The 27,211-nt window shown below is 46.6% G+C and overlaps 12 protein-coding genes across 12 annotated transcripts; 5 read left to right on the top strand and 7 right to left on the bottom strand.

The window, feature by feature from the left end:
- Nucleotides 1–1,881: 1,881 nt before the first annotated feature.
- Nucleotides 1,882–5,432, top strand: N7516_001450 (transcription factor domain-containing protein; the record flags this gene model as incomplete). The annotated part of the gene is made up of 3 exons (XM_057214172.1): nucleotides 1,882–2,038; nucleotides 2,107–2,173; nucleotides 2,234–5,432. 3 exons carry the CDS (start codon nucleotides 1,882–1,884, stop codon nucleotides 5,430–5,432), a joined length of 3,423 nt encoding a protein of 1,140 aa, XP_057076055.1.
- A 3,537-nt stretch (nucleotides 5,433–8,969) lies between these two features.
- Nucleotides 8,970–10,055, top strand: N7516_001449 (uncharacterized protein; the record flags this gene model as incomplete). The annotated part of the gene is made up of 5 exons (XM_057214171.1): nucleotides 8,970–9,173; nucleotides 9,231–9,335; nucleotides 9,431–9,704; nucleotides 9,799–9,975; nucleotides 10,024–10,055. 5 exons carry the CDS (start codon nucleotides 8,970–8,972, stop codon nucleotides 10,053–10,055), a joined length of 792 nt encoding a protein of 263 aa, XP_057076054.1.
- A 1,145-nt stretch (nucleotides 10,056–11,200) lies between these two features.
- Nucleotides 11,201–12,531, bottom strand: N7516_001448 (arsenic resistance protein; the record flags this gene model as incomplete). The annotated part of the gene is made up of 4 exons (XM_057214170.1): nucleotides 11,201–11,848; nucleotides 11,916–12,002; nucleotides 12,060–12,202; nucleotides 12,258–12,531. 4 exons carry the CDS (start codon nucleotides 12,529–12,531, stop codon nucleotides 11,201–11,203), a joined length of 1,152 nt encoding a protein of 383 aa, XP_057076053.1.
- A 323-nt stretch (nucleotides 12,532–12,854) lies between these two features.
- N7516_001447 (putative arsenate reductase (Arc2)) lies at nucleotides 12,855–13,418 on the top strand (the record flags this gene model as incomplete). The annotated part of the gene is made up of 3 exons (XM_057214169.1): nucleotides 12,855–13,007; nucleotides 13,062–13,176; nucleotides 13,240–13,418. The coding sequence occupies 3 exons, from the start codon at nucleotides 12,855–12,857 to the stop codon at nucleotides 13,416–13,418; spliced, it is 447 nt and encodes a 148-aa protein (XP_057076052.1).
- A 576-nt stretch (nucleotides 13,419–13,994) lies between these two features.
- Nucleotides 13,995–14,246, bottom strand: N7516_001446 (uncharacterized protein; the record flags this gene model as incomplete). Its single annotated transcript, XM_057214168.1, has 1 exon — nucleotides 13,995–14,246. The coding sequence occupies one exon, from the start codon at nucleotides 14,244–14,246 to the stop codon at nucleotides 13,995–13,997; it is 252 nt and encodes an 83-aa protein (XP_057076051.1).
- Nucleotides 14,247–14,651: 405 nt separating this feature from the next.
- Nucleotides 14,652–15,588, top strand: N7516_001445 (bZIP transcription factor; the record flags this gene model as incomplete). Its single annotated transcript, XM_057214167.1, has 2 exons — nucleotides 14,652–14,772; nucleotides 14,843–15,588. The coding sequence occupies 2 exons, from the start codon at nucleotides 14,652–14,654 to the stop codon at nucleotides 15,586–15,588; spliced, it is 867 nt and encodes a 288-aa protein (XP_057076050.1).
- Nucleotides 15,589–15,641: 53 nt separating this feature from the next.
- N7516_001444 (uncharacterized protein) lies at nucleotides 15,642–16,905 on the bottom strand (the record flags this gene model as incomplete). Its single annotated transcript, XM_057214166.1, has 6 exons — nucleotides 15,642–15,775; nucleotides 15,841–15,945; nucleotides 15,998–16,072; nucleotides 16,125–16,251; nucleotides 16,311–16,765; nucleotides 16,830–16,905. 6 exons carry the CDS (start codon nucleotides 16,903–16,905, stop codon nucleotides 15,642–15,644), a joined length of 972 nt encoding a protein of 323 aa, XP_057076049.1.
- Nucleotides 16,906–17,495: 590 nt separating this feature from the next.
- On the bottom strand, nucleotides 17,496–18,474 carry N7516_001443 (uncharacterized protein; the record flags this gene model as incomplete). The annotated part of the gene is made up of 2 exons (XM_057214165.1): nucleotides 17,496–18,268; nucleotides 18,333–18,474. 2 exons carry the CDS (start codon nucleotides 18,472–18,474, stop codon nucleotides 17,496–17,498), a joined length of 915 nt encoding a protein of 304 aa, XP_057076048.1.
- Nucleotides 18,475–20,445: 1,971 nt separating this feature from the next.
- N7516_001442 (uncharacterized protein) lies at nucleotides 20,446–21,043 on the bottom strand (the record flags this gene model as incomplete). Its single annotated transcript, XM_057214164.1, has 3 exons — nucleotides 20,446–20,535; nucleotides 20,607–20,719; nucleotides 20,992–21,043. 3 exons carry the CDS (start codon nucleotides 21,041–21,043, stop codon nucleotides 20,446–20,448), a joined length of 255 nt encoding a protein of 84 aa, XP_057076047.1.
- Nucleotides 21,044–21,939: 896 nt separating this feature from the next.
- Nucleotides 21,940–22,890, bottom strand: erg27 (the record flags this gene model as incomplete). The annotated part of the gene is made up of 1 exon (XM_057214163.1): nucleotides 21,940–22,890. One exon carries the CDS (start codon nucleotides 22,888–22,890, stop codon nucleotides 21,940–21,942), a length of 951 nt encoding a protein of 316 aa, XP_057076046.1.
- Nucleotides 22,891–22,917: 27 nt separating this feature from the next.
- On the top strand, nucleotides 22,918–23,265 carry N7516_001440 (uncharacterized protein; the record flags this gene model as incomplete). Its single annotated transcript, XM_057214162.1, has 1 exon — nucleotides 22,918–23,265. One exon carries the CDS (start codon nucleotides 22,918–22,920, stop codon nucleotides 23,263–23,265), a length of 348 nt encoding a protein of 115 aa, XP_057076045.1.
- A 1,725-nt stretch (nucleotides 23,266–24,990) lies between these two features.
- On the bottom strand, nucleotides 24,991–26,989 carry N7516_001439 (endopolyphosphatase; the record flags this gene model as incomplete). Its single annotated transcript, XM_057214161.1, has 2 exons — nucleotides 26,757–26,989; nucleotides 24,991–26,696 (listed from the first exon to the last, which is right to left on the bottom strand). Exons 1-2 carry the CDS (start codon nucleotides 26,914–26,916, stop codon nucleotides 24,991–24,993), a joined length of 1,866 nt encoding a protein of 621 aa, XP_057076044.1. The 5' UTR covers nucleotides 26,917–26,989.
- Between the last annotated feature and the right edge of the window lie 222 nt (nucleotides 26,990–27,211).

The raw sequence follows: 27,211 nt of genomic DNA, 5'->3' as shown, positions 1-27,211 counted from the left end.
GACGGTAGCGGCAGATATACCTCGCACGTTACCGTTCATCAAGCGCGGGGCTGTCCAGGCAGCGACCAGGATGAGGGCAGCAGCGTAGAGATATTCGAGCACCTCACATTTATCGTGCTCATTTGGGCGACCCTGCCGTAATGGTATTGGCAGATATACCTCGCGCGGTACCATTCATCAAAAGTGGGACCGTTCGGGCAGCAACCAAAATCAGTGCTGCAGCGTAGAGGTATTCAACCATCTCACACTTAGTGTTACCAGCCAGGTCTTTGAATGAAAGAGTGCATTAAACGAGAAAAGCAAAGATGGGGAGAAAAGAAGAAGAAGTGTAGAGAGAGATCTAGAGGGATTCTTATAGCCGTGCCAGGCGCCCAACAACCTTCCGGTTGTTGGTGCGCCCCACCAGATACCCATTTCTCACCAGATACCCAAATTCCAATTTTATGTATCTTTTGTATGACTTGCCCATACAAAAGGTACCTAGACACCCCGTAGGCATAACATGCATTTTCTCAGCACTCGAACTAGTAAGGGAAGATACAAGAAGATATATATAGTGTAAAAGAAGTCTATATTATTTAACTAAACTTTGGTAACCAATATTAAGTATACTAAAATAAAGAAAGTAGTTATGTCTACCATATGGCTTTCATAAAGTGTCATTTTAAAATTTTATATTAGATACTAAGAATTTATAATTACTACCATTCAACTAATTAAGCTAGACTTTTAATATATATTCGTACACTTTCTATTACTTTAGCTAGTTCGAGTGCTGAGAAAATGCATGTTATGTTTACAGGGTGTCTAGGTACCTTTTGTATGGGCAAGTCATACAAAAGATACATAAAATTGGAATTTGGGTATCTGGTGAGAAATGGGTATCTGGTGGGGCGCACCAACACCAGGGGGAAGCTGGATCTCTGCAAACATCAGACCCTTTCCCAAATAGGCTTAGTAGGCATGCCCAATTAGGCATAGTAGCACTCCATCAAACAAAGAAAGAAAGCAAACAAAGAACGATCTTGACATGTGATAGCATGTGAGAATTGTCGATCGTGACACTTAGCAGATTCATGCCACCTTTGACTTAATTATTATTGGTTTATACTGCCTGTCCGCTTTCAACACCGCCTTCTCGAAGCATATACTAGTTAATTAATTTCTCTCTATTTGTATAGCCGGGGCGCCCTTCTATTGATCTTGAACCTTATAAAAATGAAATTACTACTACTCTTTCGGCTTTAATATTAGCCCTTATATATTATAAAGGCTCCGGCTCCGGTTCCGGTTCCGGCTTAGTATTCGTCGTCGTATATAAACAAAATCTTACGGCCTAACGAATAAGGCGATGAATATATATTTCTACTAGAGGGTAGGTCAAGTGGTAGGCGTTGACCGCCCTACCAACACTTCCCACAATAACTAGTACAAGTTTGTATACTAGTAAAAAGATTCAACACCGAGAAATACGTATATACGGGGATTTGTATAGTAGGAATAGCTCTGTGTTTTTGAACTTAGATACTTCGCTTATTGAACCCTCTGTCATAATTCATGTATTTATTTTAATTCATGCAAGTCTAGAATAAGGCAGAATCCAAGCACAAATATACTGCAAAATCAGGCATTCAAACCTTGGAATGGTCTTTAGATGACTAATCTCGAAAATTACAATACCCGGTTCTTGCCAAGTAACCCAACCCCCCTGCGCTTGCCAAGTAACCCAACACCTACTTGGCAAGAACCGGGTAATAACTAAGTCAAGAGTGGCATGAATAGTCGCCCGTAATCATCCCAAGTCCGAGCAACGGACACTAATACTGTTACCTTCATAGATGCACTTCTTCATTAAATCGATTCAGTGAACTGAACCTGGCAATGGCTGATCAAACGCCAATGGCCAATGGCGCTCACATTTTGCAGCCACCATCGGCTCCATCGTCAACGACTTATCCAGCACAGTCCACCCACCAGTTGGGATTTCCTTGTGTGAGATGCAAGGCAAGGCATAGGCGCTGTGATCGCAGTAGACCAGGTAAGTACCCCATGACTTGATAGGGCAAGGAGGATTGCGAGTGCATTGATGACTGACTATTTACATAGCCTGCCAGTCCTGTCAAAGCGTGGGCCTCGAAGCAGAATGCAGATATCCTTCTGCGGCCTTACCAGTGTATGTCTATCCGTGATATGAGTTTGGTCGAGTGGAAATGACTGATTTTATATCATTTAGTACCCAGAATAAAAGTGCCGAGGACGGAATCACCAAGAAGACTGGTGCTCCATTTTCAGAGCCAATGTTCAATAATGCCTCTGCTTTACCCACAACGGGTGACAAAAGACCAAGAGCTACACATAGTCCTTCTGAACGGACCGAGCATGTCAATGATGTGGTTGGATCAACCATCCAACATGATTTCAGCCATGCTCAGCAGACGCAGATACCCCATCGGCCTCCTGCGAAACGGCAAAAGATATCCGAACTTGGCTCTGGAGGTGCCGCTAAGCAATCTGCGTTAGAACAGGGTCAAAACACACCATTTGGCACCGGTATGCCCAGTGGAAGTAGACCGGCTCCTCCACTGCGTAGCATATCTCCCACTCTGCCTCATGATGAAATGGAGCTCCGGTGCAACTTGACTACCGAAATCAACGTCCAGAGAATGAAAGGTCGCAATCTTGCAGCAGGGCCTTTGCGCAACATCGTCAAGCTACTCATGAAAGCTAAGACTGAACGCCCAACCACTGAACCCAAAATTGCTGGATCGAGTGCCGCATCATTGAATGATGAGTGGCGTGAAGAAGATGATCTCATGCAAAATGCAACAGTCAAGCTGGAAAAGGGTGGCAGATGCTCCCGTGCTCTTCTTAGCCGCTTTGAAAACTTCTTATATGGCCCATTGATGAGCCCCGAGGAAAAGAAGATGCAAGAGCGTATCATATGTGTTGAAGAGTGCTTGTCAAGTGCATCGGCGGCTCCAACATCCGATCACAACCACCTGTTCCTCCAGCGCCTAAAAAGGATCATATTTGATCTTGATTCCTATGGCTTGGACGAGAAAGACCCACGTAGAGGTGTCCTCTGCACTCAGCTTCTTACAGCCATAGGGACCGACTCGAAGCTGAGTCCTTCAAATCGTAGGAAGTTTGCAGAACTTTTAGACCCAGATGGAGAGATTGCCAATGTCAGCACCGGTAGTCCAGGTGTCAAAGCAGAAACTCCGATCTCAACAAGGAAGGTGCCACCCAAGCCTACCTCTCCACGCGTGCCTTCCTCACACACGCAAGAAACACCCTCAACAATAACAACAACAACAACAAAAACTCATCCTCCTCTTTTCCCCTCTTCTTCTTTTCATCCTCCTCTTTTCCCATCTTCTTCTTCTCATCCTCCTCTTTTCCCCTCTTCTTCTTCAACAACAACTCATCCTCCTCTTTTCCCCTCTCGTTCTTCATCTACACCAACACCACCTGTGAGACCCATTGATTTGACTGACGACACCATGCCGTCGTCCAATCCCTTCATCCGCCCCAAGAGGCGTGTTACTTCTGGTAGTCAGTCGTCGCAATCCAACGACACTGCGTCGCCTTCCATGGAGCCGGCGTCCAAGAAACGTCCTGCTTCTGGCGGCCGGTCTGACAACATGGCTGCCCCGGCTTCCAAGCGTGCTGCTTCTGGAACCCAGTCGTCGAACTCTAACAGCAGCCAGTCTGACAACGTGGCTGCCCCGGCTTCCAACCCTGCTGCTTCTGGAACCCAGTCGTCGAACTCTAACAGCAGCCAGTCTGACAACATGGCTGCCCCGGCTTCCAAGCGTGCTGCTTCTGGAACTCAGTCATTGAACGCTTACAGCATCCTCGGCACGTCTCTTAAGCATGCTGATGACCCCAATGCCGCAGAGAAACTTTGGAAAATCTTCATTGCGGATGAGGCTCCTATCCTGCCCATCCTCAATCTCGAACAACTCAAAGTCGAATTCACCCTGGCCGTGAGCAATGGGAGGGTCGGACTCACAGTCATTGACCCAACTTTCGGGCTTTGCATTGCAATTGCCTGCCACCTGACTGATGATAACGGTCTCTGGGAAGGCCACAAATGGTACGATGCAGCTCTATCCAACATGGGTGATGCCCCCACAACCCGACCTTCGTTTCAATGGTTCCATCGCCAAATCCTCCAAGTCCACTATCTCCATATGGTCGGGCACCTGAAAATGGCCTGGGATATCTTATCTATGGCTATCGGCAGAGCGCAGTCTCTTCGGATGCAAACTATGCGTGGTGGATGTCTCGCCGTAGACGAAGAATCGTTGGAGCAGGTTCGGTTGGTATGGCAGTGTCTCTGGACGAAGAAACTGTCTCTCACTCTCCAGCTTGGCGTTGTGGACCAATCCCTCGACAGCTTTTACAGCTCACCCATGCCGATGCAGTCGCATATCACTGATAACATGGGAGAATATAGCGGTCAAGTCGTGGCGCCATCTTCCTTTCTTGTTGCCTATGCTTCTCTCTTCAAATACACTGACGACTTGATCACCGTTGAGAATGATCTACGTGTGACTCGCATGGAATGCCCGATCAAATGGCTTTCCAGTGTGGACCTGTCTGGCTTCCAGGAACTCAATGAAAAACTCTCGAACTGGAAGGACGGTCTACCTAAACGCCTGGAATGGACAGGCATCGGCTCTGACAGGCAGAAAAGCCCTGTTGCTATCCGCATGTGCATCCTGTCTCATGTGCGATATATCTATTTCCGACTTCGTCAATACCGGCCTTTCTTCATTCTGAGCCTGCGACTTTCCCAAAAATGCGCTTGTGAAACGAGCCCCCATCTCACTGGGGCGGACCTTGATTCGATACATGCGTCTCCTTTCCTCGGCCTTGTCTATTACAGTGCAGTCAAATGCTTGATTGCCGCCCAAGAAATTGTCAAGACCCTCAATGCATCCTATGCCATCATGAAAAAGGAGCCTGCTAAGTATGAGATGGTTGAATACCTCTACGCCGCAGCACTCATTTTGGTTGCTGCTCGAACGGTCCCACTGTTGATGAATGGGGCCGCGCGAGGGATATCTGCCCTGCCCACGACGATCAGCGAGGAGCTTTCTGGGATTGACATCTTGCTTCGCAACTACCAAGAGAGTTGCGAACAGGCGCCAAAACTTCAGCAGAGAATAGCACGTTCACGTGCTGCGGTCCAATATCTCACATTGCAGTCCGTCTCATGTGAGGGCGTAGTCACAGACAACCGGGTCAAATTCAAGCCAGTGGTCTGGGGTCGGATATATGACAGACTCGACATCGACCTTCCCTTCCCTATGTTCTTAGACCGCTGTCCCTCTAAAGGTATTTCTGCGGATGGCTCTGTGGTGTCAGGCCGCAGAAAGACCTTCGGCTGGTTGGAAAGTCTGACGACGGACCACGTCAACTAACTAGAGGTATTTCTGTTGACCATTAGGCCGCGTAGGGATTTCAATGTTTGTACGGAGTAATCTACCCTTGTAATAATTTAGTTGCAAAAAAGAAAAAAAAAAAAAAAAAAACATTCTCCCTTCTAAATGATTGTTTTGATATATGAATATGTGCGCTTGGTCGTGGAAGTCTAAGTTGTAAATAATTGACCGATCAAGCCTTTGGGGGGTTACGGGCGACTGAGTATGCCTCCGGCACATAACTCTCTCATTGGTTCATGTTATATTGCATTTGGATCTACTCTAACTTTACAAAAACTAACTAACTAATGTTGTATGTTGTAACTACTAGTTATTGATTGAAGCTTACCGATGCTTAAAAGATGTCTGAATGTCTGAATACCTAGATTATAAGCTTGATAAAATTAATGCCTTCTAAAATGGGCATAGAGACTTTTAAAGTAAATTAAATTTGAAGTGAATCTGAAGTGAATCTGAATTGAATCTGAATTAAAAATGAATTGAATTTGAAGAAAATTGGATCTCTTGGCCGCTAGTTTAGGGGTGGGTGAATCTTTAGGGTAGTCTGCTATAGGTAAGCCATACAGGCCGTGATGAAAAGGCAGTGAGGTAATAACCAATGACAGAGTTATGTGCCGGTGGCATATTTAGTCGCCCATAGGGGAGAAGCCCATTGATAGGGTGTGTGTGGCATTGGATAGTAAAGTAGTATAAAAATAAAATCCATCCTGGGTAGGGGGAATCGAACTCTAGACAGTTAAATTGGTATTTCCTAATTAGGAAATGGTCCTATATAGGTCACTTTAAAGAAGTGCTATTACCTCCAAACCCTCCCCCGTTACTTAGTGGATGGCGCTCGGAAGTCTACCGTGTGATACTGAGTAGTATATACCTTTACTGTTCTGGGCTTCATGACCCCGGGGCTAGTATAGAGTCGCTATGCACTCTTAAGGTTGATCATTGAGTAGATGGAAGTACCGCCACACCCCTAGGTGGGGCCAAGTTCGAAGGGGGTTGGCGGTCCCAACGAAGGAGGTTTTATGGGTTTGGGGGCCCTCCTCTTTTTTTTTTCTTCTTCTTTCTTTCTATGTTGATTATATCAATGTTGATATTAACCGGCCCCAATCAATAGAAGAGGAACTACTTTACTATTCAATGCCACCACATACACCCTATCTCTATTCAGTTCTATGCCTCTTAAGTTTCCTACTTAATGCTTAATCAGTCAATTACTGACAGCGAGTCAGGAGAAGAGAAGAGATCAGCAATGCAATTGTATTGAGGCTAACTGCTGATGGTTGATCAATGTGGTTGATGAGAAGGGGAAAAGAAGAAGAGAGAGGAGAGGAGACTATCTGGTTATTGACATGTGACAGTTCTGACAAACAAGGTCATGTGCCATGATCCTAACAATTACTTACAACTTAAGACTTCCACGATTATGCAGGTGTATGGCGGCCAGGAGTCGGATGAGGTTTGTAATGGTATTGGTGCCTGAATATGCCTGATTCCTTACCGCTTTTTTATACCGCTCTATACAGTGTATTGTAAATGAAGCTCCATCGCCCATCGCCTACTAGCTGATGAAGCCCCCTCCGACCGGTCATATCGCCTTGTCTTACGATAGTGAAGCTATTTATAGTCGAGGGGAGCTTCGAATCGCGGCTAGAGCAAGCGTGTAAGATTGGGTAGCGGGAAGGATTCAATGCCTGAAATTCGGGAATCATGGGATTTGTATGGATGTGAATAACGTCACATTTGATGCCCATCTTTTAAGGTGTTGATCTTATCAACCTAAGGAATTGAAGAATTCAAGTACTTTGCTTACTAAGGGATGTGTTATGGTAATTCAGGTATTTTTATTTTCTGCCAGATTTAATTTAGGTGTCTGCCGAAACTTTCAGGCACCAGTACCATACATAACCGCATCCGGCCGCCATACACCTGCGTACACGATCAAGCGCACATATTCATATATCAAAACAATCATTTAGAAAGGAGAGTAGTATGTAATATAATATCGGTATCTCAACATCGAAAGAAATAAGAAGAAGAAGAAAAAAAAAGAGGGCCCCCAAACCCACAAACCGCTCTCCGTCCGTTGGGACCGCCAACCCCCTTCGAACCGCAGTACCGGCCATTTACCCTAAGGGTGTGACAGTGCTAAGTCAACCATTGCTCAACCTTAAGAGTGCATAGCGACCTTATGAACTAGCCCCGGGGTCATAAAGCCCACACCTCGGAACTAGCAATATAGGTATATACTACTCAGCATTCACACGGTAGACTTCCACGAGCCAGTCCACTAGGCTAGCCAGGGTGGGTTTGGAGGTAACAGCACTTCTTTAAAGTGACCTATATAGGACCATTTCCTAATTAGGACATACCAACTTAACTGTCCAGAGTTCGATTCCCCCAACCTAGGATGTATTTTATTTTATACTAACCCTCAATTTCTATCTCCAACCCATCTAGACCACCTATCAATCTCAAACTGGCTAGGAACAACCCGTCAATACCTCACCGTGTTCCTTCTCTTTCTTGGTTGCTTGACTGACACCAACGACTTTACAGAGAGTCATATAGCTTCTCGCCTACACCACTCGCCCAGCCACATTACACCTTTTTATAGCTTCCACGATATCCCCATTGCGGTACCCTCCCCGAGTCTTCAATTCTCCGTTACATGCATTGTCACACCCAACCTGTGAATTGCCACATGGAACTTGGAGGTCGGCAACATCTTGACAGAGAGTCATTCCCTCATTTGTCGCAAATGCCTCTCTTGTCTGCGATTGATTCATATACGACTTCGAAAGTCCTCCCGTTTGCTTCCATAATGCCCATTCTCTTTTGAGTCTGCGTGCGGATGAAATTGACAAATAACTCTCCGCGACTGAATCGAGAAAGACAACTCACCCGACTTTCAATTCCTCAAATACCTAGGAGTCTCCAACACCGAACTGATTCTTCCTTCCAAAACCATATGCCTCGCATCGCCACTCAAAGAACTTCGTGTCCGCAGTTGCCAGGGGACTTTTGACACACAGCACAAACCGGGGAGCTTGCATCTTACAACTACACCTCTCAGTGTCTTTCCTTCGGGTCTTTCCTTCGCCAAACCCGCGTTATAGAGACTCACAGGGTAATTGACCGGCATCGAGTACCTAAGGGGGCGACGGTCCCAAGGGGCTGGGGGTAAACAGCGGGTCTGCGCCTCTTCATCTTTTGCACATTGGCTTCTCAATCCAAGGTTACGACCTTGGGACTGACAGCAGCATTTTCACACCGACTGATCCATCGAATGCAGTGACATGCCAAAGATAGTGAGAGCCAATCACATACCCCCAAGATCTTGCCTTATTATCTTTGATTGTTAGGGCGTAATGATTGGAGCGTTCATCCGAATGTGGTGACATGCTATTACATCTGCGCGAATGCTCACGGCACTAGATATTCGAACATAAAGCCTGCGCCCATTTACCTTCTGGAGCTACTTCTTTTCCAGTTATCATTTTAATCAACCAGAGTCACAATATGGACCCAACCCCAATATACCATCATATCCAAGATCGTTATGGTGAATTGGCCGATCGATCTTCCACCAACGAGCAGAAGGAAGCCGAGAAGAATATTGCCCAAGCATTTGGCTACGACTCTGCAGACCTCAGGTCAATTCCCCGGGCTGCAAACCTTGGAGTGAGCTGTGGGAATCCCTTGGCCCTAGCTAACTTGCGAGAGGTGTGTTGACGACGACCGATCCTATCTATCTTGTGCCTGCCTAACATTTTGTTCTAGGGCGAAACAGTGATTGATCTCGGGAGTGGCGGTGGCATCGACGTCCTGCTGGCAGCCAAAAAAGTCGGCCCGAAAGGGAAAGCCATTGGTGTGGACATGACGAAGGTGAGAATCTCCCTTCTATCAACGACTTGAGATAACACCCCCCGCTAAGACAAATTGGCACAGAGCATGCTTGAGCTCGCTCGCAAAATGCGCAGAAAGCGGGTGGTTTCAACGCGTCCTTCATCGAAGCTTCGATCACGTCTATCCCTCTGGCAGACGCCACCGCCGACTGCATTATCAGCAACTGCGTAGTGAATCTCGTTCCTACAGCTGATAAGCATCTTGCGTTCAACGAGATGTTCCGCTTGCTGGGACCCGGAGGCCGTCTTGCCATCAGTGATATCCTGACTCGAAGGGAACTCCCCCAAAAGTGGTCAACAGTCTATCTTTCTACGTGGGATGCATCGCAGGGGCGAGCCAGGTCCATGAGTATGAGAAGTACCTCCCCGAGGCAGGATTCAAAAGTATTTACTGAGGTGTGATTGTGCTTTGTGCGTTTTGCTAACCATCCATATTCCCTTAGATATCGTGATTGTTGATACCCACAGTGACATCAACATTTACAAAGATTTGGTTCAGGGTCAGATGGATTCTGGAGAGACAAACGACCGGTCGGAACCATCCGGTTGCTGTGGAGGAGCACAAGAAAAGAATGACACTGAGGAAGACTTGCTGGAGTGTGACTTCAATGAATGGGCTGGTGAGTCGAGGCTTTTCGATTGTTGAACCAATACTGACATTCATACAGGCTCGTTTCAAATTTATGCGGTCAAGCAGTAGGGTTAGTTGAAATTGAACCGACCGATCTCAAGATATTTCCGTCAACACCTTAAGAAGGACTTGATTATCCACCCTGCATCCCTCCAGCGGACTATTGCCTTGTTTGAAACCACTCTCCATCCGGAAGTACAAGACATCCAATTCCACGCCTTTGGTATTGCATTGGATCACCCATTGACATGCTAAAGAGCACAGAGTTGTATTCATGTTGCCCGGAGCGCTTGTCTCTGTGGACGTCTGGGTCCTTTGATACGGGCTAGACTCAAGATCAGGTTCTGTCGGTTCTGCCAGAACATCCAAATTGGACAAATCATTGTCCTCGTTCAATAGTAAAGGAATATTAAAATCAAGTCCCATGTCAGGCGATAGACCCGAAGAGTCCCATTGCTCCCAGAATGACAAGGGAGTTGGATTTTCCATAGATTGGTGAGTCTCCTCGCCAGTAACAACCGAGCCCGTGATCTTGAAATAGTCAGAAACTGAAGACCATGATTGTTGAATCTGGTGACCCTACCGCTGAAGCCATGTTGGGTTCGCTGTCGTGAATGCTATCGGGAGGTGCATCCACAGAGTCGAAGTTGAAGCCTAAGGTAGCCAGTAACCCTCTCATCCAGGCATTTTCGGACTGCAATTCATCAAATGTCGATAACGATGAGGGAGGTGTTGATGAAATTAACTCGTCGTATTTCTTTGCTTTTTCCTCTAAATCCCGAATATAGTCTAGTCGTTTTGCCCTTGAGCGCCGTTGATTATTACGAATGCGGGCGAGATCTTCGCTCTACACGAGTAGAGTATGAGTAGGATGAAATCAAAAAGAATAAAAACATGCGACGAGCCATAGGTAACCGACCTTGGTCTTGGTTTTTGTGCGAGGCATAGTCAAAGTTGGACTGGAGTAACAAAAGGTCTTTGTACCAGCTAACACCTGTGGTAGAGAGATGAAGTTGAAGATATTCAACCTCCCAAGGTTGGGAACATTATGATATTAGGGTGAATAGAAGGTGGAGAAAGAAGCGGAGGGGGAAGTTGGTGTCGTCCAATGAAATGAAAGTGGCATGTCACTGATTAAACAGCCCTATACGGGCTGTTTCTTCCAATAATTAGTATTGATAGTATCTATATATTAGGTAGTCTACATTTTTGTCCTAGTCATTCCACCCAGCTCGTCTAGCTATAAATTTGACAGCATATACCAAACCCAACAACACAGGAACCTCTATGAGAGGCCCAACAGTCGCAGCAAGAGCCTGGTTGCTATCTGCGCCAAACATCGCCACTGCAACAGCAATTGCTAATTCAAAATTGTTGCTGGCAGCAGTAAAGCTCTGCACAGTGGCCAGCTTATAGCCGAAACCCAATTTGTATGCGACAAGGAGGGTTGCAAAGAAGATGACCAGGAAATAAACGATGAGCGGTGCGGCGACTCGGACCACAGAGACGATTTGGTGGACCACATGGCGACCTTGCGAGGCGAATAACACAAGGATTGTAAACAGCAGGCCGATGAGAGACCATGGGCTAAGCCATTTGAGAAAAGTTTCATCGTACCACTTCGCAGAAATTCGTCGGAGTACGAAACGCGTGAGGATTGCGGCCCCGAGAGGTATTCCGAGAAAAACCGCAACACTCTTGGCGGCTGTTGAATATTCGAAAGTGACTGGATCGCCACTGATGACGCTGATAAAGAATACCCCCATTGGAGCGAAAAGAACCATCTGCAGGACCGAGTTGAGAGCGACGAGGATGGCACAATATTCGTTATCACCTCCAGCTAGCCCTGTCCAAACTAGGACCTGATAGAAGCTAGGAGTTAGCATAATCTCGTTTCCAAGAACCAGTTAGTGAGTGGTTTAGACCTACCATAGCAATGCACCGTGCCAATCCAACAATGATCAGTCCCTGTCGCAATTCTGGCTCGTCGGGCAAAAACGCCCAAGCCAAGGCCAGCTAATGAAACCAAGTTAGTGATATACTCCGTGCCATGTGAGTGCTGGGGTTACGAACCATAAGGAAAGGGGCGATAATCCAATTCAGAAGAATACTGAAGGCCATCTGGATCCAAATATCCTTTGCTCGGAAAACATGATGCAGGGATTCGAACCGAATCTTGCACAGGATAGGGTACATCATGACGAGAAGACCCACAGCTGGAATATTCAGTCAGTAAAGACAAAAAGAGTGTTGAGAGTTGTTTTCACGTACCGATTGGAACGGAGACTCCTACAAATTTTCCCCTTTGTAGGGCAGGACCTGTGCTTGGGACAAAGTTTCCCAGAATGATTCCAATTGCCATAGCAAGAAAAATCCATACTGCCAAAAATCGGTCAAGAAGACCTAGACTTGAGAACATTGACCGTTTCTTCGATGGCTGATCTGGAGAAGAGTCTTCATTTTGCTTTTCAATGTCGCATGCTTTTGTCTGGTCACTGGGAGGACTGGATGTATGTAAACTTGACTGTGGGCGTATTGATGCCATAGTGAACAACACAAATTGCTCAACTAGTGACTTGTTGAGCAGACAATTGTTGGAATTCACTACACGTCCGGACAGCAGAGCATATTTTATATATTCTCGCCCAGACAAAACGGTGATGATATGTCACTGGCGGGCGCTGATTGGCTGAAGAATCAAACTATGGAATTCCAAGGGTCCACCTCCCGTTTGGCAGCCAAAAAGATCTCAACCAATCAGAATGCAGGAGTGACATTCCTTCCAGGCGGGGGAATCTACCTGCAGAACAACAGTCTAAGAAGTGTCGAATCTCTCAATTCTTAATTTCAGCATTTGTCTTAACCACCATGTCAGCCGAGCTTCCATGGCATGCTGCATATCCCGCACCAAGGGGTACAGCACCTTCCATATCACGAGAAGAGCTATTGCAATGGATCCGAGAGGGTAAACAAGCAGGCAAAGACTTTCTACTTGTTGACTTGCGTCGCACAGACTATGAGGTATGGACAGTTCTGAACAAAAAGTGACATTTTCATGCGCTGATGTGCCAAAAGGGAGGAACTATCCAAGGGTCATTGAACTTGCCAGCTCAGAGTTTATACCCCACGATCCCAACATTATATTCTCTGGTATCGAACAGCAGTGTGAAATATGTGATTTGGTATTGTGGTGAGCCTTACCTAAAGAATATGATAGCAACTTTTTGAAACCCCAATACTTATTTGTATTTAGGGTCATCTGCCGGCCGAGGTACTCGTGCATCGGGATGGTTTGCGGATTACCTCGAAGATCAACAGGACACAGAGGTCAAGAGTTTAGTTCTCTCGGGGGGCATTAAAGGATGGGCTGCAGCCGGTCCGGATTATACATCCTTGATGGATGGGTATGATGCCTCTGTCTGGACAAAATAGAAATATTTAGTCGAAATAATCAATTGCATGATACGATATTTGCTATCATCTTTCAATTCTATCGAAGGGTCTCAAACCAGCTGCTTCAAAAAGAGAGTTCACTCGAGTATTATCAGGTAAGTGCACGCTCCGTCTCAAAGCCATGTGTATACATTATCGGTCATGGGACCACGGTACAACGGTTGGCAGGCAGTATTTGATCTTTGGTATGCATTGGATTTATTATTCTGCATATAAATGCAAGTCCTACAATGCGGAAAGTGGCAATTAAGAGTATAGTTAAGCTCATAATTAAACTAGTGGGGACATGCATAGACAACCGTGCACAGAGCCTCAACTCAAATTTCTTCGCAACGCCTGATCAAAGCCGGGTAGTATTCTGTACGTATGCAGTATTTAAGGTCAAACAGGGTATCTTTGGAGCTTTTGGTGTCTGGAAAGACTGTTACTTATTTCCCCAAAGGTCGCCTGCTGGTGCACTTCGTGCAGTTGTGCTTCGGGATGTTAGTAACATGACTGATGTCATAAACAAGGAATACGAAGGGCAATGGGACTAGGTACTTATTTTCAAACCATTCAATTATTGCCGAGCTGAGGCTGCGAATGTGCCTCAGAGATATTCTTATCGAGTGATTTGTGCCGCGCTTCTTCTTCTTCAGTTGTAGGCTCAACCGGACCCGGAGCAGCGACCTCACTCAAAGTGCCATAGGATTCATCCTCTTCATTGACATCCCCAGTATATGTGCGTGGCCCGCTTATTGGTGGAGGACCTGAATCTTTCTTACGGCCACAGTGAAGTATTTGCCGGAGTTTGGAGGCAAGTGTCATATTCTATCCCACAATAAATGAGACGAAAGCCGAGGATCCCATAGAATGCAAGATAACAATTTCCTTAGACATTCGCCATCTAGAATACATTGGAGACTATCACTCTTAAGGTGTTTAGCCACTGAGCTACGTCATGAAGATGAAGGGGTGAAGAGGTCATCGGACGAGTTTCCGAGTTGCGCAGAGGGTTAGTAAGATAATTAAAATTGTATCCATATGTGTGATTTCGCTCGATGGAAAAGTCAAGATGGGTAGATCAGCTCTGAAATAACTAGTTGATATGTTGGAGCATGGCTGTTGCTCTTATTCGGAGCTAGCGCTAACTCCGAACTTGGCATTGGACCACCTCCCGTCCAAACTTTCTCACGTCTTACCACTTCGTTTCCTCGACTACAGCTTTTTAAGATGACTGCTCAATTTGATCACCAGCCAGCTCTCGAGCCAACAACGTCAAGTAATCCGAGAGACATTTTGGATCCCGCGACTCGAAGACGACTCCAAAATCGCCTCAATCAACGTGCGAGCAGTAGGTGGCACTCTATTCCGCCAAATCTGGCCTTTCAACTATCAACTGTTCAGACTAACATTGTATACAGGAAAGAGAAAGGCGTTAGAGTCTAAAACCCAACACAAAACGCCAGATAGGAAATGGATTGTCTATGTCGATGATTCAAACATCCCAAAAAGAAGCACATCTACAGAAGAAGCAACAAGCCATCAAGTTACTCAATTATCGTTGCCTCTCAACCAAAATGAAGAATATCTATCTTACTTCAAATCTTCTGAGTGCGATGCGTTTATGAACAAGCTTTATGGAAAAGCCCTGCATACGATTGAGAACCCGGTCCTCTCACGCAATCCCACTGTTTGCGACGCCCAGTTCAATGTATTTCGCGCTATATCAATCAATGCCAATCTGATGGGCCTCACATTTGATCTTCTCAATGAAGACATCGCGTCGCAATTCAACCTCGCCGGACCATTGATGTCGGCGGTACATCTCCCAGCAAGCCTGTTTCCATCCCAGAAACAAAGAAAGATTATCCACCACCCCTGGATTGATTTAATTCCAATGTTATCTCTACGGGAGGCTCTTTTGATCAGAGTAGATGTAATTGACGAAGATGAACTATGCGTTGACTTTTATGGAACTTGTGCTCCGTCGCAAGAAGTCGGGCTTCGCGTTTGGGGCGAAGCTTGGGATCCATTCGCTTATGAGTTCTCGGAGGCGATTATCAGGAAATGGAGATGGATGGCAACAGATTGTCCTGACATAGTCAAATCTTCCAATTACTGGAGGAGACAGCGAGGGGAGAAGCCTATCGTGTTCGAGGTCGAGTGATATTTCAACCTATATATAATAAATAGATCGAACTCTTCTCAACTTCAATTCCCTTATAGCGAAAACTTCTCGTGGGTCAGGCTCTCGCTTAGCTCCCAAAGTTTGGCCCAGTTGCCTTCGTCGTTGATATGGGTGTGCAATTCGTGGTCTGAGACTGCATTCTGGCTGAGGTATGAGCCGTTGTGCTCTGAATACAGACATCATTAGTAAAAGGGGACTAGAGGTACGGGCTTGGCAATGTGTTCAACTTACCTGCGATGGTAGGGTCGACCATTCCTGTGATGACGGTAGCGGCTCCTTCTGAGGTAGTAGTCCACGAGGGAATCTCGATTGGCTTTCCATCCATGTCAACCATGGCTAAAGAGGCTAGTTAGTCGGAAACGAGAACAAACAAGAGGGCCGCATATACCTCCGGCCTTTTTCCATTCGGCGACCTGGTCCAAAAATTCCGGAGGGCAGTGTCGTTGCAGACCAGTTTGAACAGCTATATGTTCGTCAACTATATCCTTTCAATTGGGGGAAGAACAAAGTCATACCACCAGGGTCAATACTGAAAACCCGAATATTCTCGTTCTTCAACTTCTCACCCAGTCTCTTGACAAACATAACCCTCGCAGCGTTCGACTGACCATATGCAACCATAGGGTCGTATGTTTGGCCATCCTACAAGGCAGCGGAATGTCAGCGCCGTTAAACAAAACCCCGAATCGAATCAAACTAACACTGAAGTTGAAGTCATCGAAGTGCATCTTCCCTTGTCTAACCATAGACGATGCCATGATAACCACAGACGAATCGGGTCCCGCAGCACGGATCTTCGGTAGAAGCAACTTCACAAGCAAGAAGTTCGCCAGGTAATTGACTCCCAGCTGGCTCTCGAGCCCATCTTTTGTCTTGCTGTAAGGCGGGAACATTACACCGGCGACGCAGACAAGGTGGTCGATGTGAGACACATCTTTCAGGTCTCCGACTGCATCTCGCACGGCGCTCAAGTCACTCAGATCCAAGTTGAGGAAGCGGGTCTCCACGTCTGGCTTGGTTGACTTGATCTTTTCTCTAATTCTGCTCACCCTTGATTCGGCACGGGCACTCAGGATGAGTAGCTTGGGATCGGTGGTGGAAAGTTGAAGTGCGAGTTCGCCTGCAATGGAGTCGTCGGAAATGCCGGTGATAAGCACTATGAAGGGAAGATGTTTTATCAGCAGTATGAAGTTTTATAGATTATAGGAATCTGGACTTACCTGTCTTTCCACTAAGGGTCTTGCCATACTTCTCGAGAACAACCTCAGAGCGGAGGACTTGTTGATTGTTGGACATATTGGGTGAAGGTGTTTGAAGATAAAGATTTGGGCAATGAAGAAAGCAAAGAAGTTTGATTGATCTATCATCCATTTCAACCAGACGCAATGGTTCGCTTTATATATTTGGATTAAGTGCCCTTCAAGTATATTCACTGCTGGTATAGTTCGGAAGGACCAATCAGCGTCCACGGAAATCCCCCATCCCTTACCATATCGGGTTAGCTCACTGTCATCAAGTAGTTATCAAGTGCATCAGGTTGTTTCTTGAAAATATCATGGAGTCAAAATGAAAACTCTGTTAATTTCCTACAAGTTGTGCCCTATGTAGGCGAGATTACATGCAATTCCAGAACACATCCAAGTATGATATATCACACAATTGCACTTCACCAGAGATGATGGTAGCGAATACTTTCAGCATGGATATGTGCAAACACGAGAAATGGTAAATGTGATTATTAGATTCCAATAGGAGGCTAAACCAGAGCCACCGGCCCAATTGTCTACACGTATCTAATACAATGCGCCAAACCCAAATAAGACAAGAAAGGTCATCACACATATCAGCGGACAGACATGAAATAGCAGTGCCCAAGACAGTCTGCTCTAGAACCACATGATGCCTGCAACAAGACCAATCACAACAGCCATACAGCTTCCATGGAGTTCCTGCGAGTGCCGACCAGCGGCAGCATCGGTGGAATCCTCAGCACCAACTTTTTGTTGGGGAGCTGCTTGCTCGGACGGGGTGAATGAATCTGAGGCGGCGTTGGGAATTGTGGGGTTGGGTATTAACGATGTGGGAGTTCCAGTGATCCACTCCGGGAGGGAGATCGATTTCGCATAATTCGCTCCTTGGAGTCCGATGCGTTTTCCAAAATCAATCGTGACATGGCAGGCCTGCTGACACATATCGCGGAGGAAGGCAGGAAAGGGCAGTAGTGGTTCATGGATGTTATCTGAGGAATTATTATATGACGGGATGCTTGGAGGAGATTTGTTTTCGGATGTTGGGAGAGATTCGTTCGGGGTGATGGTAGGGTATCGATGCATTGAGTCTGTGACTAGGCTGCGGTTGGACAATGAGGTGAGGAATGGGTAATCGTCTAATTGTTGGATGAAGTAGGTTCTGAATGCGCGGGCTTTGCGACTGAATGAAAATGAGGATTCACGTGTGAACGATGATAGTCGACTTTTATTTGTGACGGTGGTTGTTTCGCTGGTCGGGATCACGGCGGCATTGCCAACGCGTGCGGTAAGCGGTGGGCGATTTCCTCGCGATCGATGTGACGCTGCTAGAATCCATGACTTGCGAGGCTCGACGAGGGTGTGTGCTTTCGGTGCTAATTCGGTGACACTCTCTTGAAGCAGAGGGATCTCTAGAAAGTCGAATTGGTTAGTTAACTCGAATGAGCTTGAGCGTGGCGGACAATTGGGACATACGACGAGCTGCACTGGTGTAGAAGCTGAAGTCTGCGAACTTTGAGTGATATAGATTCGGTAGTGATGGCACCAATGTGAGCAGTGAGAACACAATCAGGATCAGGAGTGGGAGAGCGCCAGGTTTATCCAAGCTGGACCACATCGTCCCTGCTCCCTGACTCCGTCCGGGAGCTTCCAAAGGGTGTGTTATGTTTCAGGCTTCACGGGAATCGAGGAGCAAGAAATGCAATTTCAAGGCCATGGAGGGAATAAGCTCGGGTGTTTCGCGTTTTAATGCAACGTTCCGCGGGATGCAGCGTTTCTGCAGAGTAACGCGCTGACGCGCAGGAGGGGGGCTGGTGTGTTCGAATTGTCACCAGGAAGAAGATAGGAGCTGGAGAGAAGAGAAAAGAGAGGAAATTCGAGATGCAGTGGATTCAAGTGGATTTGACGGGTTAATAGTCGAATGAAACACAATGAGGAGCCCTCGGGGTAGGTGGATGCGATTTCTTGGCCGCTTCTTCTTTTTTTTTTTTTCTTTTTCTTCTTCTTGTACAGATAGTATGACGTCGATGACCGTTGTAGTACAATAAGTTGGATTGATTCGAAAATAGGCCGTTGGATTTCTGAAGTGTACAGAATTTCCCCTCTATCCTCCCAACGGTTGAAAAAGAATGTTTCCCACGTTGGCCCCCATTTTGACAGGTTTCTCTTCCAAGAATGTTGGCCTGAGGCACCACTGTCCCATATGTTGATCAACTCCAAAACAGGAAAAAAAAACAGGATCTTCCAACTTCTCTGGTCATTTTCAGTTTATTTCAGCCCTAGTCGATTAGGATACCCCTCATATATACTATGATTCGAGGCAACCAGTTAACATTCCGGTATCTGTCTTATTTTCTACTTTGTATATCCTTCTGTCAGCTAAGGATTAGATTACTGGAAGTCTGCACAGAGACAGATGTAGATGATGAATTTTCAATGGTTATATATCCCTTTATGTTGTATATGCTGTTCAGAGGACCCCTGCTTGCCTTGATACCTTACTATCTTAATGCCTGATATGCCGCTTCAGCTATTTACCCTTGCGATCCCTATGTTCCTCATCAAGGGGTTATAGCTAGCGCTGCTGGAAGAGGTGTAGCACAAGTATATCCTAGAGTTATTTTGAATATGTCGTTTGTAATTTATTCCAGGTGACTTGATCAGCTATTAGACGTATTCATGTAATAGTATATTCGATATTCATACTATTTCACCCCTCCTGTTATCGTGTGATATGAGGTTCATCGCTCAAGGCAACCGCGAATGTCCGACAATAATAGCAACTGATCGACATCACAATCCACCACGTGCACCGCCCTACTGATATCATTTGACATTGATCATCCTGGCCTACACTTATGTCTTTCTCTTCTGTTCCTATTTGCGGCTGTTACCGCTGGTAGATCCAAAGAACAGAAGAGAATAGCCGAGTGAGAAGAGAGCTATGACAGTAGTCTAATCATGCACTATAGCCAGCTTGGTGATATGCTGAAAGGCTAAACAAATTTGGAATGTTTCGTTCGGAATTTGTGGTATACACCATTGCATACTAGGGTCACGAAACTGTAGTAACCCTAGCACATCATTCTTTCATCCACATCCTCGTTTGTATAGATTCACAGGCTTGTATTTAGCCCAGCACCGCACCAATATATCCCACACCTCGCCCATGCAGCATCGTAAGTTATAAATAGTATCAAAGGCAATGAAATCATCCTTGTACTCAGTACCGCAATCATATCGACGATGAACTGCCTCAAAGGTAAAGAGTGCCACATCACAGCTTTTGTCTCCCGTTTTTTTTTCCACACAGCGAAAAGAAGGAGCACCAAATTGAGGCCCTTAGCCGAGTAGTCTGGGTGATGGTGAAGCTTGACCTACTTCCGGATTCTCTGCCGGGAAGGAAGAGGAGAAAGGTACAACGCCAACATTAAATAGGAATGGTAGCCAGACAAAGACGTTGAATCGAAGACCACACAACCAGAACGGGTTTTGAGTGCGCAGTCCCATTAACACAAGGAAAGTGTGGCCGGAACTTGCATAAGATGCCGCTGCACCAGGTCCTGACATTTATATTCGATGTCCAGATTCAGGCCTGCAATTCCAGGCGTATCTCCGGGGTAGGTGTGGTCTGCGACTCGGATACGATGGCAATGATAGGCCTCGATGTCTCGTCGGACTAAGGTCGACATATTAGCACTTCGTAAAAGCCCTATAGGAAGCAAAAGCAAATGAGAAATAAAGACTCACAAGTCTTCGGCGCTTCTTGCCTACTGGAGTGTAGGTCTTCACATAAGATTCGACTGAGGCTAAAGCAGTGTATACACCACAACGCCACCGCAGCAGCCCGAACATCCGTAATGCTGTAAATGAGGTTAGTATTACAAGTCTCTCCCCAAACCCGGGATCCTCGTTAACTCCGACGTTGGACACTCACTCTAGAAATGGATAAAACTCGAACTACCATGTCCGCGAATAGCTTCATCCAGAGAGAATTCGAAATTAGCAAATCCCACAAAGAAATGATCTCGAAGACCTAAGGGATACTCACTGGTCCAAATTTTCCACGGGCCCTAAAGCAAGATTGAAAGACCTTGGATGTGGCCGTATCACGGACGCAATCGCCAGGTCTCACGAAGCGTCTCAGGAGTGGCTTTCTGGTAGAGGGGTCGAAGTCTTCTGAGCATTTTGGACTCCCAAGTCAAAATCCCACAGCCAGGAGCAAGAGAAAAATCATATGGTCGATAGTTCCTCGTCTTTAGCACTGGACCGTGGAGGAAAACATCGCATCTGATTGCGCCCCTCCTGGAGCGACGAGAAGAAGTATCTGTCAACGTTGGCTTTCCATCGATCATGTGCGTGAAGTTGTCTTAGAGCTGACCGAAGAGCTGCTCATATTCGGTTAGGGTGGATCTTGGCTGGACTCCAGTCGTCATTGTTAGTTGTTTCCAAGGTTTGTAGTTCTTATCCCTCAAGGTCATACCACATATATAGAAAAAAAAAGTGAGATATGCATGTTTATGCTGTGGTGTTGGAGACATTGAGCGTCACAGGCCTTTTGGACATCAGCTGCACCGGGGTTGTGGCATCCAGTGGATGGAAGCTTGAGAGGTTCGGGATCATGGTATATAGACAGATTGGGTATTTGATATAGAAGACCATCATTTCTAGTGACCTCAGACCCAGGGGTAGATGGATGTCAAGCAGATATGACAGAAGAAGGATGGAATCAAAAGATGGGAGGTTTATTGTCCCCCCATGCCGCCTTTTATAACAATGAACTGCCTTATGTAATGTGTGCTTTCTAAAATTTCTAGCACAGTGAACGCAGCATCATTGAATTCATACAGCGCAAAACATGTCATTCCTTCGTGAATATTCAATGAAGGTCGTCAAAGCGTAGCGTATATCTACAAATATCCAAAAAGATGCATCATGACTATGTACACACACTTTTAGTGAAAACAGAAACCAAAAAGAAAAAGCAACACATCATCACACATAGAAGCAATATATGCCAAAGAACAATGGCAAGAATTGGAGCAGCAGCTTTTTTCATTAATCATGCACATTTCAATTTCCATCAAATCGGATTAATCATAGAAGCATCAGGAACAGCCGGCTGGCTCATTCCCACACGAGCTCCGTCAATGGGCGTAGATTTCGTAACTGGAACTGGCGAGACGGTAGTCGGCACACTAATATCGAGATGACTGGGTGAACGACTACTGCGACTGCGTGAGCCACCACCGTGCGAGATACTGCTTCCCGGGGTGCCGGTACTGGAATTGGGCTTCCCGCCGCGTTTGACCATTTTGCCCAGCACGCTGACGATCTCTGCGGCATCTTCGAAGCTCTCGTCGTCCATGCCTTCTTGGGCATTGTAGACGTCTGCGATGGCCTGTTTTGCGAGGCGGCGGCAAGCGACAGAGTCTTGAAGGCAGTCGTATAGATATGCTGCGTATTCGAGTTTGACGGAGAGACGGAGAGGGTGTGAGCCTGGTAGAAGTTTGTCGGAGAGAGTTGCTGCGTGGTTGAAGCACGCTGTGGCTGTGGCTGTGTAGTCTAGTGGGGGAAGGAGGAAGGAGGAGATTGGCTCGGGTGGCTGGACTGGTTGCATTACTGGTAGCCCTGGAGGGCGGGATGTTGGCGTGGAGGCCATATTCATTTTGGAGTTGTAGGTGTCTGAGACGTCGAGGGCGGTTAGGGCGTCTGCGCCGTATATGGAGTCATGTTTGAAGTGGGTTGGCATGTCGGTGTCGGGGGTGAAAATTGGGCGGTTGTGGAATAAAACGAAAATATGGTAGAAGGAAGCGCGGAGTTTGTAGGCGAGCACTTTTAGCTCGACAAACCTGTCTACCATGGGAAGGATGTAGCCCTCCAGTATTAGTAGGCCTTCCCGGGAGAGCCATATGATGTGATGGTACAGCTGGAGGGATCTTGTTTCACGTGTTGTGTCGAGGCGCCGCAGCTTGCGGGCTCTAAGTAGCTTTTTTGACAGCATGACGGAGATGCCGAGGATTTTGTATAGCATTGACGAGAGCAGGGGGTTTCGAGGCTCATGACGGCCGCGAAATTGCCCAGGGCTTTCTGGTCCACTTCGGAGGAGGCCATCCATAAATCCCACGACCCAGGAATTGGGGAGTCTGGGCAGATAGAGTCAGCCATATTGGTCATTGGCTTCAAGCAACAGGCGGAGTGGAGGTTCGGAAAAGACCAATTGACCGAAAGAGAACTCAATCGCGAAGCTAGGGATGCACCAACAAAGAAGGGAATAGGCGAAGACAGCTTGGACTTACCAAAAAGCATGCAAACAGAATTTCAAATAATAATCAAACGCAGCGACTGGATCATGCTCCAACCACGCGCGTATTCCCAGGCCGCGGGCCAATTGACCTGCGAAATCTAGATTTTGGCGCCACAGAAAGCTCAGACTGTTCCAGCGACGCGCTCAATCACAAAAGGCAAAACACACACGGAATATCCGAAACCGAGAGCAGCAAGTTCGGCGCAAGCTGCAAGGTTCGGCAGGACCCGAGGGGGCGATTGTTCAGACCGCGGAGTATATCACAGCCAATGGCTTTCGTTCCTGGCGCGGGTAACAAATCCAATTGCGACAAGCAAGTATATAACGTTCCAATCGTATGTTGTAGACACCGTGCGGAACAACGTTGTCCGATTAATCGAATCGATATTTCCCGTTTCGGTCTAGCGACGGCTGAGTTCCGAATGTCGTATTTACGCCGTATCGTGGCTGGGAATTCGGCTAACAACGCAAGGAGGAGACAATGGAGTGACGGAGCTCGTGACTGGATTGAAAGTAAACTTGACGCATTGTGTGGCCGGCAAAGTAGGGGGGGGCAAAGGCGAAATGCGACGATTTTGGGTGCCAGCGAAGTCTGTGCGGGGAAGGAATTGGGGGGGACAGTTGTCTCGGGTATGAAGCTACTAGCTCGGGGGCTCGAGCTAGGAGCACTGGGGGGGGTTAGAATTGTTATTGTAAGCGTTAGGGCTGCTTGTTATGGAGTCAAATCCCACGGATTAAAAGAGAATCAGAAACTTGAAAGATTTTTGACGCAGAAATGCAAGGTCATGCTAGCTGCGTGGAGATTTCCCCTGATATGACGAAGAGATCGGGTTGGAAGATATGCGAAGTTATGCGTAAGGATGGAGTACTGTATAGTAATTATTTACTAGTCTGTCTTGAAGTCCCACAATAATCAACAAAATCAATAGAATTATACGAAAATGATTACAGATGTGCTAGAAGTGGAGGTGGTGGTCTATGTGGTCTATTTGTGTAAGGTCGACTCCGTACTAAGGCTTGTGCAATTGCGATACCCAGTGGCAAGCCATCTCACTCTAATCCAATCTAGCGAATGCTGTGCTGTCCTGCACTAGTCTGGGGTTTGCGTACAATGTCCACTTAAGAGCCTGTTAACTAAATGGTGATGATGGGCTTGCTACGTGGCAGCGGCTTAAGGTAAAAAAAACAACAATTAGGGCAGCATCATAGATTGGCAGGGAATTTATCCGTACTTATTTCAGGATCATCCTCCCCAAGTGCCCAAGTTCTCGGACCAGACTACTCTGAATGTATTCTGTACCTGGGTATTAATTCTAAACCTTGCTAGCACGGACTGCCACGCTGGCAGTGGCTGTGATTGTGGGTATTGGGGGTTGTGGTCGCGATGGAAATCCACCTATGTGATGTGATGGAAATGACAAGTTTGTAGTGATCATTGTATCATTGTAAGTACTCCGTACAACATCTATATATGTAAGGTAGATATATCAAGGAAAATAATATGTACATTGATGATCTGCAGTTCGGTTGACGTTGTGTTCCCCCAAGATACAGTATCCAACCTGTTACACCGCCAGATGCCCTTGCTGATCCAATTAGACAAGTCCATTGTAGAATTTGATTATTTTGGGAGGGAGTTTTTTTTTATTATTTGCTATACTTTTACTTCAATCCTGTGTTCCATATCCAATAATGAACAATGGCCATAATCTAGAATAACACCTTGTGATAGCACAAGTCTCTACCGTATAAGCCTGAGATGCAAGCTATGTATCGTGCACGCAAAAGTATCCAAAGAGAAAAGAAAGACGCTAAAGCAAAATCACCCTATTCATCCAGGTCATCAACTGGGAATCCAACATATGCACGCCTCAAGAAAGCCCGCCAGATATTGTTCACTGGCTTTTTCTTAGCAACAGACCCATCAGCGCCTTCGCTATTGACGTCAGTCTGTTTTGCTTTAGCTTCTTCCTCGCCAATTCTGGCGGCGAGTTGGAAGAAGCTGCGCACTGTCAGGTCTTTCATTTGATACACGTCATCATTTGTGGTGTACTCAATCTCGTAGTCGATACGAGGATCATCGCCTCGTTTGCCTGTCGCGATTTGTTCGTGGATTTTTGTTAGATTCGAGTAGTATTGGGTGTAGCTAAGCAAGGTGAACGCTTGGTTGGAGTATGCAGGGCCCGGAGGAGCGGTTGAGGATGGGGGCTCGGGGACTTTGAACTTGGGTTTATTTTTCTTGCCCTTGCCCTTCTTTTTCTTCTTCTGAATTTCGGGGGCAACCAGAGAGTCGTCGCTGGTTTCCCATGTATCAATCGCAGCACGGTCGAGTCCGAAAGTGGTATCGTCAACCTCATCTGTGAGCAATTCCGCTCCATGTGCGACATCATCCAATCCCGTGACATTGTAGTCGACCACGCGCAGGCTAGGGAAGAAGTTCGGGACCAAACTGGGAGCTACGAGCGATACGCTGTATCGTTCTGCCCATGGGCCTCCAATCTTGTCTAAGAACTTTTGCTTCTTCTTTTCCTTCTTTTTACCCCTCTTGTCTTTCTTCGCCAGCTCAACTTCCGAGAGATCTTCCTCTTCAAAATTCGACATGGAGTCGAGGTCCTCGAAAAGGCCCGACGGAGGAGATGGTAATAAGGACCATTGGTTTCGGAGCGACTGCAGGTAGTCGGCTTTTGAGTTGATTGACACTTTCCCATTAGCCTTTGAATCAATCTTGACCTTGTTGCTATCCTGGAGCATAAAGTGATCGATGTTCATGTGGCCGTAAAAGCTCCCGACAACAACGTCACGATACTGGTGCATCCAGAGCGTATATTTTTGCCAGCATGTCTCATCCCAGCTCTTTTTCTCGCTCGACCGGGCCGGGGGAACGTGACCCATAAGGATAGCTTTCATATTGCGACTGCGCAGAATTTTTAGCTGCACCCGCAACCACTCCATGTGCTCGTATCCAGGTTCCGACTTGGCGTTGCATCCATCCACTGCACTGTTGGAATCGAAGAAGTACATGGTGTTTAGGCTGATGACCGCTAGCCGACCGGGGACAACCTCCGTGGTGAACCAACCGCCCTCAACGAAGGTGTGGCGCTGATCTTCTGGGATGAATTGGTTCCATATCTCCGCAAAGCGCCTTGTCCATTTGTTCGGGCCCTCGTTGAAGATGTTGTGAGGCATAATATCGTTGTTACCGAATGTCGGGATCACGGGGATCTTGGGCGCGGCATTCGAACCGAAAATGCTAATCCATTTTTGAGACAGGAATGCATTGAATTCCATAATCTCATCTGCCGTGCGAGGGAGTCTTTCGTCATTGTCGTGTCGGACAGAATCGCCGGTCCAAATTACAAAATCAATCTCATCCTTCAAATTTTCTTCGATCCAGCGAAATGTCTCGTTCACAAGTGATAAGGGTGAATCACAATCTGTGCCCTCAGCTCCAAAATACCCCGCGGGGCCGTTACCATGGTGGCACGAGCGATCGATCGAGGTTCCGGGCTTGTAGAGACGGTCGGGATGAAAATCTGTTGGTCAGCACGGGGTCACACCCACAGAAACACGAAGGTAGAGAAGTGTCCCCTCACCAGTTATATGCAAGAATCGTCCGTGTATAGGTTTGCGCAAACCCTCCACCAGCTGCCCAGGCACGTCCGTTGGACTAATGTGGCCCAACGGCTGTTGCCCCAAGGGGCTGGCGGAGATGGCGTCGGCAAAGAGGCCCAGCAGCAAGAAAATTGACTGCATGAGTCCTCTAAACCAACTGGTACACCAAGAGAGAAGAGTGAAGAGTCAAAAGCTCGGGAATATTTTGGGCAAATATCTTATCTGCACGGTCACGTCACTTGGCGGGTGCGGTAGCCGAACAACACTAATCAGAAGACCGATGGGTCAATTTTAAAGGAAACACTTGAAAGGTGAAAGAAGTGAAGAAGTGAAGAAGTGAAGAACTTAGTATAAAAAGATGTTTATCTCTCTACTTGATCCAAATGATAAATTTAAAGTTAAGCCTACTACTATCCCCAGATCGACATCGACTCAC

Source organism: Penicillium verrucosum (genome assembly GCF_028828655.1).
Source record: "Penicillium verrucosum strain IBT 35672 chromosome Unknown utg000001l_segment0_segment0, whole genome shotgun sequence".
NCBI lineage: Eukaryota > Fungi > Ascomycota > Eurotiomycetes > Eurotiales > Aspergillaceae > Penicillium > Penicillium verrucosum.
Note: the sequence above shows the minus strand (reverse complement) of the source record. Positions and strands in the feature narration are given on the sequence as shown.